The sequence below is a fragment of the Zeugodacus cucurbitae genome, chromosome 3 (assembly GCF_028554725.1).
Source record: "Zeugodacus cucurbitae isolate PBARC_wt_2022May chromosome 3, idZeuCucr1.2, whole genome shotgun sequence".
Taxonomy (NCBI): domain Eukaryota; kingdom Metazoa; phylum Arthropoda; class Insecta; order Diptera; family Tephritidae; genus Zeugodacus; species Zeugodacus cucurbitae.
Window position 1 is genome coordinate 67,718,017 of NC_071668.1, and position 12,122 is coordinate 67,730,138.

General features: G+C 35.3%; 3 protein-coding genes across 4 annotated transcripts; 2 read left to right on the forward strand and 1 right to left on the reverse strand.

Moving 5' to 3' along the window:
- The first annotated feature begins 207 nt into the window (after positions 1-207).
- Positions 208-6,978, forward strand: LOC105212438 (UDP-N-acetylhexosamine pyrophosphorylase). 2 transcript variants are annotated; one of them, XM_011184409.3, is made up of 3 exons: positions 208-442; positions 2,262-2,603; positions 5,263-6,978. In XM_011184409.3, exons 1-3 carry the CDS (start codon positions 409-411, stop codon positions 6,375-6,377), a joined length of 1,491 nt encoding a protein of 496 aa, XP_011182711.1. In that variant the 5' UTR covers positions 208-408; the 3' UTR covers positions 6,378-6,978. The 2 variants fall into 2 exon arrangements, with proteins under 2 accessions (XP_011182711.1, XP_011182712.1); XM_011184410.3 differs by lacking the exon at positions 208-442 and adding an exon at positions 1,945-2,130.
- A 437-nt stretch (positions 6,979-7,415) lies between these two features.
- On the forward strand, positions 7,416-9,546 carry LOC105212437 (E3 ubiquitin-protein ligase Hakai). The gene is made up of 4 exons (XM_011184408.3): positions 7,416-7,612; positions 7,675-7,942; positions 8,008-8,564; positions 8,642-9,546. The coding sequence occupies exons 1-4, from the start codon at positions 7,547-7,549 to the stop codon at positions 9,077-9,079; spliced, it is 1,329 nt and encodes a 442-aa protein (XP_011182710.2). The 5' UTR covers positions 7,416-7,546; the 3' UTR covers positions 9,080-9,546.
- Positions 9,547-10,088: 542 nt separating this feature from the next.
- On the reverse strand, positions 10,089-12,049 carry LOC105212436 (transmembrane protein 115). Its single transcript, XM_011184407.3, has 3 exons — positions 11,387-12,049; positions 10,973-11,332; positions 10,089-10,912 (listed from the first exon to the last, which is right to left on the reverse strand). Exons 1-3 carry the CDS (start codon positions 11,905-11,907, stop codon positions 10,441-10,443), a joined length of 1,353 nt encoding a protein of 450 aa, XP_011182709.1. The 5' UTR covers positions 11,908-12,049; the 3' UTR covers positions 10,089-10,440.
- Between the last annotated feature and the right edge of the window lie 73 nt (positions 12,050-12,122).

The following is a 12,122-nucleotide window of genomic DNA, read 5'->3' on the forward strand; positions in this document are numbered from 1 at the left end:
AACATCCTGTTTTCCAAATAATTTTGTTTTAAGAAATTAAATAAATTTAAATAAAATAATTCAATAACCGATATATTAAACATTGTCATATCGATAACATCAATAACAACTGCCAACACAAATGCCTCAAAAAATGTGGTGCTTTTTCTAACTCCGAGCAATCTGGCAACGAATAATGTATCGATTGTTTTTCACTGTATTTTCTAGCGAAATAAAATACCACTACCACCGCCACTGGAGCAATATAAACAATGAAGAATTTCCAATTCGGTTTCGTTTTATCGTGTTGCACGTATTATAATCCAGAAAAGATTTAGGCGTTTCCCCCCGCTTAAAGTGTAACAAAACACTAAATTGAAGGCATGAATTGCAAGTGTAAAGTGCATTTGAAAGTGGCATAAGGAAATAATGGGTAAAGAAGTGTCCGCTGCTATAAAAAACGGTAAGTGTTTTAATGGCCAAACCCACGTCACTTTGCGGAATAGATAACGATGTAAGCCACTTATCCATATAGAATATGATAAAATTTAATTGCTTTCGTATATAATATAGTTTTGTTATAAAATTACGCTAATGAAAATAATAAATTTGTTGTGCCAAAGGGGTAGTATAAAACAAAATACATGCTAATCGATTGATTGAATTTTCAATATGTATTTGCATACATAAACCTCTATTTGAATATGCATATTCACAAATGGCAGTGTTGGTGTGACACGGCAAACATGATTAACTAGTAAACTCGATGGATGCTTGTCTAGAAGCGGAGCAGCCGGTTCGATGCTGGCATTGTTTTTGGTTGGTTGCCATTCGCAACGCTAATTCTGCCATATTACATTACCATTAAATTGTTGCTCAATAACCACGGATTTGTTTTACATCATTAAAAGATATGCACCAACAACAGATACACAATTACTGATTAGCTTCAATTAAAACTTAAATTATAGTGAAGGGTTATTAAACTAATGATTTGGTTTAAAGAAAAATAGGAGAAGTGCATATTTAAAATTTTGTTACATTTGAACTCATTTCAATGCTGGCGTTGTGAGGTATTTCTATATGGCCCACCTCTTCATTAAAGCATGTCAAAATACACGTAGGTAACTAATAGTATATGAAAGCAATAGTTTTCCTGAAATATCTCTAGCAGTATGTACGAGTTTTTAATACTTAATTTGTAATAAATTTAGAAAATATACGCTGCATAATTCACCATCTCATTTTACTTAATACCAATACTTTTTTGTTAGTTATTTCTAACTAAAAATATTTACATACGACTAAATAAACATTTAATATCTTAAAAAGTACTTTAAATAAATACAAACGGAAGTATATACATAATTCTTATCAACACTACTCGTATATTGAGTTTCTTATCAAATGTTCCGTTCTTTTTGTTAAAGTGTCTTACTCTCTTCACATATTATATGTATGTATGTAAACCGTCTGTTTACCTATTGTTGTTATAGGTTGATAGGTCTGTAACCATAATATTATATAATAGCTGAGTAAAAGGGCATGCCACGTATTTAAATTCTACTCAATGCTAAAGCTGTCTTAAGAATCGACACCACAATTCACTTTCGCTGTTACTTGTAGGAGGCTTTGTTGTTCAGGGACACCCAGTCAGCTTGCGCAGGTCAGACTAGTTCAGTTAGATTTTAGCATACTGTAGACCATTAACTGAGCATGGCAAGCCCACAAAGCAGCTGGTTTTGGGAATGTACACTCGCTACCGTCACTCTTTGTCTTGAACATTTTTATAAAGACCAAAAGCTAAACGCCAAGTAACAGCAAGCTACAAAGAAGTATGAAGTGGAGGCTAACAACAACAACAAGGCAATCAAACAAAACAAGTAAACAACCAACCAAACAAGCCGCAGTTTGTCCAAGTTAGCAATTGGCTTGTTGGCGCACATATCGCACCTACAAGCGTTCGCTTAAAGCTCAGTAGCGGTCGGAATACGTTGCTGTGCAGTTGAGTTGGCGCGCTTCTTACGTTCAGTGTAGATCGAGTAGCAATTGTGTTGAAAAATAATTTGTTTTCGTTTTGCTCGATATTTCGTTTCGTATAATTTTATTAATTTTGTTTTTGTTTCGTTTTTTGGTGTTTGTTTTTATCTGGTTAGTGCTAAATTTTTGTAAAATAATTAAAAATCTACATATTTACATACATATATTATACTGACGTGCAAAAAACAAACAATTATTAACGCTGTTTACACATTAAATCATATTTTTTTTTTTCATAACAGCAACTATGACAGTATATGATGAACTGTACGAGCGCCTTTCAAAGGTTGGACAGGAGCATTTGCTTAAATTCTGGGATGAGTTGTCGCTCGATCAGCAGGAAATCTTGGTGCGTGACATAGCCGAACTCAATCTGAAAGAATTGAAATTGTATTTTGAACGTGCAACTGCATCGCTGCAAGAGAATGGCATTAAGCTGGATGATCGCATGCAACCAGTGCCTGAAGAGAATCTAGTTAGCATTGAGCGTACTGCCGAAGAGCGTCTCAAGGCTTATGAAGAGGAGGGAATGCGTCAGATTAGTGCCGGACATGTTGCTGTCTTGCTAATGGCTGGTGGACAAGGTAAATTAAATTATTTTCTATATTATGAAAAAGCGCAAAGCGGAGTGCGTATAATATTTGAAAATTATTTAATATTTAGTTTAACAATTCACAAACATCAAGTGTATCATTTGTGTTGTGTTAAATCGTATTTGCGCGCTTTTGCGCTATTACACATTTGCGCGCAGTGAGTAAAAGCTTTTTTTTTCAACTAATGCATAATCAACTGTGTAAACGGCTTAAATGTAATAAAGGCAACACAGAGTTCAATATTACTGCGCAACTGTGCTGTCGTGGCTGCTTGGCAAGTTTATATGTAGGTGTGTATGTATATATTTATGTGTCTTCGTTGCACCGTTAGCGCCTCCTTTTCAAAGAGTATGTGTAGTATACTCGTACTTTTGAGAAAATGATAAATAAAATAATTAACTTGCCTGTCACGTAACTTCATACAAACACCGAAGCAAGAAATACTCACAAAGAATACGCCTCAAAGTTACCGTAATATACAAACCAGTAACCACTTTGTATCTCAACTGTTGCATAGCTCAATACGATTTCTTAATGGTTTTGTCTTTTTCTTCACTTCTTATTTATTGTTTTAAATCGAGTTTACTCAAAGTAAGCTTAGTCATTTGAAAAAGGCGCTGAAAGACAAGAATTGTATGATTTCTTGTATTGCTTCAATAATAACAATGCAATGTTATATTATTAGATCATTTTGTAGATTGAAAGGCAAATTCGCTGCGGTGGCAGTGCTTTTTTTTATTTATTTAAATGCGCAATTCTTGTAGCTGCACCTAGCTAAGACTCCATTCGTTTACCGGTCTGACAGTAAGGTAGCATACGATGCCTTTGTTGTTGTTGTAATAGTGCAAAGCACAGCCTAAATAGTTTTAGAGTATGTAACAATTGTAACAGTCATTGACCCGATATCAAATCCGCTGCTTTCGGTTATTTGTTGGACCGCCTTGTCTGGTAACATTAAAATCGTAGTTTTTGTTGCTACAGTGAATGGCTGAATAAAAATCCGAGGAGCTACGTAGACCCGACTATCCCGGCTGTGTCGAATTCACCTGATACTGAAATTTTTGAAATTAATATTGTGTTGTTGTAATACTAGAAAACATTTTCCGATTGAAATAGTGTTTTGCTTTAATGGTAACAGTACTTGTGGCGATATACAACTGGATTCAGCCCACTAACCCAGGCTTTTCTTTCCGTTCAACACTCCACCAAATACCGTAATAGCCTTTTCGCACAGGAGCTAATTGATTAATTAACCGGCCTTTGCTCAATTAAAGCGCTGATTTAGATCGATTTACCATACAAAATAAAAATCTAATTTTTCTGCATTAAACTGATTTCTCAAATAAAATTTTTATTGATCAATTAACTTGGCTGTGCGAAAAGGCTATAATGCATTTCTCCTACTAGACACCGGCATTTGTTTGTCATAATTATACATATGTATATATAATTGTATGTATGTTTAGTCTTCCAAGAATCTTTCGTTGCTCACAGATCTTGATAACAGATAACAGTGATGAGATAAAGATGTTTTGGTTCTCACTTATTTTTTTGTTAAGGAAATGGAAGTGAATCAATTAACTGATAAAATAATGCACTTTAAATTTATTTTTTACGGGATCTTCATTTAAGTGCTTTGAAATTTAAGTAGTAAATATTGTTATAGTTAATAGCTAACATAAATAGTACTTTAAAAACATAATTACTTCTAATTACGAGTTAATTAAAAGAAATGTCAACGATAATTGCAGAAAGGGCTATGCCGTTAAGCAAGTTTATTCCTTTATCTACTTTGCAATCATTTTTACACACATATATATATGTGTTTGTATGAGCCTACATACATACAAGTTAAAAATAACTCAAGCGCCTTGACATATTATATTTATTTAATGCATTCTCGCGCTTACAGCGCTACCTACAATACTAACATGCACACATATATCGATATCTGCAGCTCGGCATTCTTGTTTTACAATTAATATGCAATAAATACTAAAATTTGCAGTACAAATATATACAAATTTTATCTGTAAGCCCGATTAGTGTAACTCTTATACCAATCGACTTCAGAGCCCTATAAATATTTATGCAACTAGGTGTGACTTTATTCAAAAACATCTTTCTGCACAGACTACCATGAGGCATTTACGTCAACACAAAACAAGAATTGATTTAAACCAAACAAACACGTTTTAAAGGTCAGCCAGCAGTGATGAAGCCTTTTTTAGTAAAAGACAAAACAAGCAAGATATTAAAATAAGAAGTATATGGCGGTATGTAGCTAAAAACGTAAGAATCTCTGTTTCTTTGTCATAAAATTTGGTTAAGACGCGCTTTGAATTATTTTCAAATTAATTGATTTGGGTTTGAATGTTCAAATTTGATGCCGCATTGATTGCGCATGCTTAAATGAACTAACGGAATTTTATTCTTGTATTTTTTCAAAGTGATTTGTTGAATAAATTATATAGAGATTGAGAGTCTTCAAATTTATTTAATTTTATATAGTTATTAACACATTGTTGCCACATATTCACCACACTTTAGCCTATAATAAATTCAAAACTTTTCAAACTTAATTATTTTTATATACATAAATAAGCATTTGCACTCAATAACTCAAACCACCCTCTTTCTCCCCCTACAGGCACCCGTTTGGGTTTCGCTCATCCTAAAGGTATGTACGACGTGGGTCTCCCATCGAAAAAGTCCCTCTTTCGCATACAAGCCGAACGCATACAGAAACTAGAAGAATTGGCTTATGCCGCCACTGGCAAGCGTGGCGTGATCACGTGGTACATCATGACATCGGAACACACAATACAACCAACCAACGAATACTTCATGGCCAACAACTATTTTGGACTGAAAAAGGAGAATATCATACTCTTCGAACAGGGTTCATTGCCATGTTTCGATTATGATGGTCGCATCATCTTGGATCAAAAACATCGTGTCGCACGTGCACCCGACGGTAATGGTGGATTGTACAGAGCATTGAAGCAACAAGGCATACTGGATGATATTAAGAAACGCGGTGTTTTGTATTTGCATGCGCACAGTGTGGATAATATATTGATTAAGGTGGCCGATCCGGTATTTATCGGTTATTGTGTACAAGAGAATGCCGACTGTGCCGCCAAGGTTGTGGAGAAATCACATCCCAATGAAGCTATCGGTGTGGTGGCCATAGTGGATGGTAAAAATCAGGTGGTGGAATATAGTGAAATTTCGGCGAAAACCGCTGAAATGCGCAATCCCGACGGGCGTTTAACTTTCAGTGCTGGCAATATTTGTAATCATTTCTTCTCGGCAGCTTTTTTGCATAAAATTGGTGAAACATATGAGAAAGAGTTGAAACTACATGTGGCCAAGAAGAAGATACCATTTGTGGATAACTCAGGCAAACGTATTGCACCAGAGAAACCCAATGGCATCAAGATTGAAAAGTTCGTCTTCGATGTGTTTGAGTTTGCGCAAAAATTTGTGGCTATGGAAGTGCCACGTCACATAGAGTTCAGCGCGTTGAAGAATGCCGACAGCGCTGGCAAGGATTGTCCATCGACGGCACGTGCAGATTTAGCGCGTCTACATAAAAGTTACATTGAAGCAGCTGGCGGTATTGTGCATGGTGAAGAATGTGAGATTTCACCGTTTGTCAGTTACGCTGGCGAGAACTTGACGCCGCTGGTGGCTGGCAAATCATTCACAAGTCCGGTTTACTTACGCAGCAATCGTGATCCCTACCATGGACATCTGTGACTTGGTTTTGTTTAAGAAATGTGAATATGCTGATAAATACAATAAGAGTAGTTGACTGATGTTAACTGTGTATGTACAGTTGTAAATGCAGTTAAAGCTAGATTTGTATAGTTTTTGTTATGGTTTCCGTTAATTTAATATAAAAATTTATGTTTAACGTATATAGAACAAAATTTATTGATTTGTAGACGACGCGTTGCAATGTCTACAAATATTGAATAGTTATTTTATAATCAAAATTTAAAAAAGCTTTGCTTGAAATAAAAAAAGGTATATTTTGCTTAGCAAAAATTCAATCCTATGCTACTTAAAATTACCTATGATTTCAACATATTAATTATCCAGTTAGTTGTAATATTTTATTTTTGTAAATTTTTCCTTATTTTTTTAACATTATTGCCACTATTATACATTAAAATACCTGTGACAAACCATGTTTTTATATGACTTTATGCTTTTTCCGGTAGCTCTTGTAAATTTTGAGGTTAAAAATTATTCGTGAAAAAATAAGTGCAATCTACATATATCACTAATCATGTACTACATACATTTATACAATGCAATATTATGCAAATAAAAATTATATTATGAAAATTAAGAATATGTTCATGCGAGACTTGACAGTAAAAGTAAGTACTTTTTATTTATATTTTTAAATTAAAATTCGGCTATGGTGAAATATACCCGCCTTTCGACTGTATTGTTTTTGTTATTGTGAATAAACAAAACAAAGTCAATGCTATGTATGTCTCCAAAAACTTTAATATAATTTTAAATAATTAAATTAATAATTTATACTTGATGACCAACAAGCGACATCGATATTAATCGTTAAAATTTCATAAATCTCCAATTTCGTTAAGAAAGTCATTTTTTTTAATAAATATATTTTTTGAGCTTTCATCGAAAAGTGGAGAGTATCTTTATTAATGAAGAGTTAAAAAAAAGTTCAATAATCGATAAGTTTATCATGTGGCAACTCCGAATAATGTAAGTCTCCGATTTCGTTAAAAATGGGTAATCGCTAAATTTACCTGGCAACACTACACTACGAATACGAAACTAAAATAGAAACAAAAAAACGTAGCACTGAAAAGTCGTGCATTTTTATTTGCGGCAGAAAATAAATTGTAAAATTTAGTTATTTTAAAGCCTGCAATATACGTACAATGGGTGGCGCACGAGCTCGAGGACGTGGACGCGGTCGAGGACGTGGTAGAGGAAAGAAAAAAGAGGTTTGTAAATTTCATTACAACACTTTCACCTCCAGCATTTTATACAATTTGCAAAATTTTAGACACTTGATGGCGTTGGTGCAACTATAGCTGCCAGCAGTGCACAAGAAGATACGGAAAGCTCTAATCAACTACCAGATGCTGTTGAAGATGTAACAATGCCAGAGTGTGTTAAAGAAAATGAAATTGAGTCAATAGCGCAACCTATACAAATGGAAACCGAAGATGTGACAACAACTGCAACAGCGGTTGCGGCAGGACCGCCAACCATACCAACTGTAGCGCCGCTTGAAGAACCTTTACAGCCGGCAACAGTTTTGCCACAAACAAGTGTGTAAACTTATTTGCTACAAAAAATATATATTTTTATTAATTGAATTCTCTTTAATTTTCAGTCGATATGGAAGCTGATATCTCACAACTCGAAGCGCCAACATTCACCACAATCTCACGCGGACCACCCGAGCCCATGTTACGCCTGAAATGGGATCATAAAGTTAATTTGATTGGCGAAAAAGTGTTGAATCCCATGATACATTGTTGCGATCAATGTGATAAACCGATTTTATTATACGGTCGCATGATACCTTGTAAACATGTATTCTGCTTGAAATGTGCACGTTCAGAACCCATAAAAATATGTCCACGCTGCAATGATAAGGTGTTGCGCGTCGAACAATCCGGTCTCGGCACAGTTTTCATGTGTACACATGGTGGTAGTCGTTATGGCAATACCGGTTGTAGACGCACGTATTTGTCACAACGCGATCTACAGGCGCATATCAATCATAGACACATTACACAACCGGCGGTTATAACACAACAACAACAACAGCAAAGTATACCTGCTAATACTATAGGTGGAGGAGTGAGTGAATTAAAACCAACATCAAATGCTGATGTGAATATGGAGACCGTATTCAAAAGTGTCAGCGGCAATGTACAACGAAAAGTGAGCACAACTAACGTACTACCTGTTCAGTATTATCTAAATTAAAATATATATTATAAATTTTTTACACACATAAGCTTTCGGAATCATCTAACAGTACTACGACAATACAAACGCCATCTGCTTTATTAACACAACGACGTGCCACTACCATCGGCAATATACCACCGCCTGGCTCTGTTAGCTCAACATCGACACAAGGTTCGACACATTCGCATTCCTCATTAACACAGGCCAATTTAGCACGCATTAATACGGCAAACGAACAAAATTGCCATCAAGGCAAGGTGGCGCTACATCAGACATTAAAGAAGACGCCTATAACACAGTCGCATCATCAACCGCCCGAAAGTGTAGCTGATGCTTCCTACTATAGTAGCGTATTGAACTCCTTTGGCAGCAATGATGTGGTCGAACAAAGTGGCGGTGGTAGTGGTAATATAACGTCAACGGCACAACCCAACTGTGCAGCAGCAACACAAAACGCATGGCAAACGAATCAGTACTACAGATGAAGGGTAAATATGGAAAAGCGTATGGCATTTGTGACTGCAACAATGGCGAGACAATGCTAATGCCAACTACAAACCATATATACGGCTAGCTGACGGCGACAAGAGAATTTTGTTATTTTTTATAAGAATTATCTTAAATACTAGCAGTTAAAAAGTCAAGCCTAAGGCAAGCAAAATTAATTGATATTACTTGATTAATATCTTCAAGAAAACAATGAGATTTATATAGCTGTTGGCAATTCATGTAATACCGTACTTCGCCGTTGTTTGCCCCAAATACTTGACAAATTAAGCATAAATTAACGTTTGTCGCGTTAGTCGAAACAATAAAAACTCAATGAAATTTCTACAATACATAACTTTTAAGTGTTCGTTAGCCGAACTTTTAATTTAATAATTAATAATGCACCGGTTGTCTTGTTTAAAATATACATAACAATTAAAATTGGAGTACATATTGAATGATATATATATATGTGTGTGTTTGTTTGTGTTTTTAAAAATGCATTTTCATGGAAGCAGCTGTGCGGTATGCATATATATATATATATATATATATGTGTGTGATCAATGTGTTTAATACGCTGTGTGTTTAGTGAAATACTCGTAACAAGTACTGCAATCGTAATAAATTGCATATTTAACTCTCTTAGCAATTTATGCTGTATTTGCTTTAGGTTGATGAGAACTTAATAAAGATAATTACTATTTAATTATCCAACATAAACACGGCTTGACAATAAGGAACTTCCACATAATTTTTTTTTTTTTTTTTTGCAGTTTTCACGTACGCGCAGTAGTAAAGAATGAATTGAACATTTTATTTCGAAAATAAGTTATAGGCATTTTTTTTTTACATTTTCCAACAAACTTAGTTATTATTTAAGAAGTAAAAAAAGAAATATATATCACGGATTTTTCGCGCGCTCGCTTATAACATTAAAATTCTTAACTGTCGCGGGGTAAATCGAAAAGGCAACCTACATACATATAGCTATATACATACAGAGTTGTATGTATATATTAATATATATCATTTAATTATCGTTGACAAGTTCATATTTCGAACGTGTAATTGTAAATACATCTGTTTGATTACATTCTTTTTTAATATAACTTATTGTAATGTACTCTACAAAACAATATCGCTTTATTTTTCGTTTTTTTGCAAGTAGTACCGCTCCCATTTTATTCACATTTTACCACTTCTAAGAATGGAACTACGCTTTTTTTTTAAGTGTGCATTCAGTTTGTGGTGCGTCTTTTTTTCATGCGAGTGTATACATATACATACATATATTATTATCCGTTTAAAACAAAATACCAAATTACTTTTTGTAACGCTTACTTAATAATATTACCTACTGCTCAGCCGTACCGCTCAGATCGATTAGCGCATCACTCCCTGTTGTACCAGTATTTACATCATTTCTAGGCGGTGGCGCCGGCATTGGTATCGCTATCGTACTCATTGTACTGATCATACGTGGTTCGGCACGCGCCATTGTTATTGGTGATGTAATGTTGGCGCTAGCATACTGTGATTTTCCCATAAAAGAGGGATTTAGTAATGCCTCTGGACTGACATGTTCTGGCGCATGTTGTGCATGTCCATGACCACCGTGTGGGTGATTATGACTATGCCCATGGCCATGACTATGATGTCCATGCTGTTGGCTGTGATGATGTTGGTGTTTGTGTTGGTGTTGATGATGATGTCCCGACATATGCGCACCACCACTGCTTACTGTTGGGAAGGATTTGGGCAATTGCGTATGCCGCGCTGCATCTGTAGACTTTAAGCGTTCACTCAATGCTTTTAGCGCAATTTGTCTGAAAATACAAACGAGTTGCTATTAAATCTATAATTACGTTCGTTGTATTATTGCATACCTTCGTCGTTCTATATCATGTGCATCCACACCGGGCATTTGTATGGACACTGAAGACAAACTGCCAGCTAGTGAAGATGCACGCGGCGGCGCTGGTGTTTTGACAACGCCCAATTTCAAACAACATATATAGATGGGATTTACTAAAATACTAATTACTGGTTGCATGACGTTTGGAAAGAAACTGGCAAATGTAAAACTCTCTGAACTATCACCACGTCCATTTGGATGCCATTGGTAGAAGCGTAAGTAAATCCATGCCACAATAAGTCCAGAACCGAACATTGTTGGATACGTGCCATCTAATAATTTAAGCGCCCACATAAGTATTGACGTCATTAGTACAGTTAGGGGCACATTTCTATAAAGTCAAATAGAATTAATTCTGTTCAATAAATCGAAACTTTAGCATTACCGATTAGTTAATTTGCCCCAACGTGTTTTGAAAATCAAATGATCGGGCATTATTTGTCGTACTGCCACACAGATTCCTGCTACGTAACCAGCCAGTCCATGTATATGTTCGTCGAAGAGTATACTTTCATTATCGGTTACCACGAAATATAGCAGATAATATATTGTTGTCAGTATGGATACACCGAAATTGGTTAGCGCAAAAAATTTAAACATTTCCAATTGTCCCCATAAGGGTTCCAGCATTTTGCCACATAGGCCCACAGTGACGACATCGACGAGCACTTCCCACCAGTGCAACTCAATAAAACAAAATGTAAACGCTGTCCATATCCAGAATTCATCAGTTGGTAGTATTTTGCCTGGTGTGACACTCAACAACAGCACAGCGGTCTCAGAGTATGAAAGTAGATATCCAAAGCCAGTGACCACACAGATAAGCGTAATAACAGGCGATGTGTTGTGTAGCAAAGCCGAAAACTGTTGTTGCAGATATTGTACATTTCGATGGTATGCCGACATTATTGTTTACAGTATAGTTTCCACTTTTCTGTACACAAATTGAACTTTTTCAAAACATTGATAATGAAATTCTAATAAAATTGTTGCTTCCTAAATAAAATTGTATGTGATTCCTTAACAAAAGCAAAACTTTTATGAGGTTGCCATATTAGTTAGCGTAATTTATTCTTAATGGTTACCCGTTTGTAATTGTGCACATTAATTTTAACGATAAT

Excerpts from the sequence above, each read along its gene's own strand:
- LOC105212438 (XM_011184409.3), top strand. The coding sequence starts at position 409 with ATGGGTAAAGAAGTGTCCGCTGCTATAAAAAACG. Across the intron at positions 443-2,261 it reads GTCCGCTGCTATAAAAAACG|CAACTATGACAGTATATGAT; the intron begins GTAAGTGTTTTA and ends TTTTCATAACAG. Across the intron at positions 2,604-5,262 it reads GCTAATGGCTGGTGGACAAG|GCACCCGTTTGGGTTTCGCT; the intron begins GTAAATTAAATT and ends CTCCCCCTACAG.
- LOC105212437 (XM_011184408.3), top strand. The coding sequence starts at position 7,547 with ATGGGTGGCGCACGAGCTCGAGGACGTGGACGCGGTCGAGGACGTGGT. Across the intron at positions 7,943-8,007 it reads AACAGTTTTGCCACAAACAA|TCGATATGGAAGCTGATATC; the intron begins GTGTGTAAACTT and ends TTTAATTTTCAG. Across the intron at positions 8,565-8,641 it reads GCGGCAATGTACAACGAAAA|CTTTCGGAATCATCTAACAG; the intron begins GTGAGCACAACT and ends TACACACATAAG.
- LOC105212436 (XM_011184407.3), bottom strand. The coding sequence starts at position 11,907 with ATGTCGGCATACCATCGAAATGTACAATATCTGCAACAACAGTTTTCG. Across the intron at positions 11,333-11,386 it reads TGGGGCAAATTAACTAATCG|AAATGTGCCCCTAACTGTAC; the intron begins GTAATGCTAAAG and ends TTGACTTTATAG. Across the intron at positions 10,913-10,972 it reads CATGATATAGAACGACGAAG|ACAAATTGCGCTAAAAGCAT; the intron begins GTATGCAATAAT and ends TTGTATTTTCAG.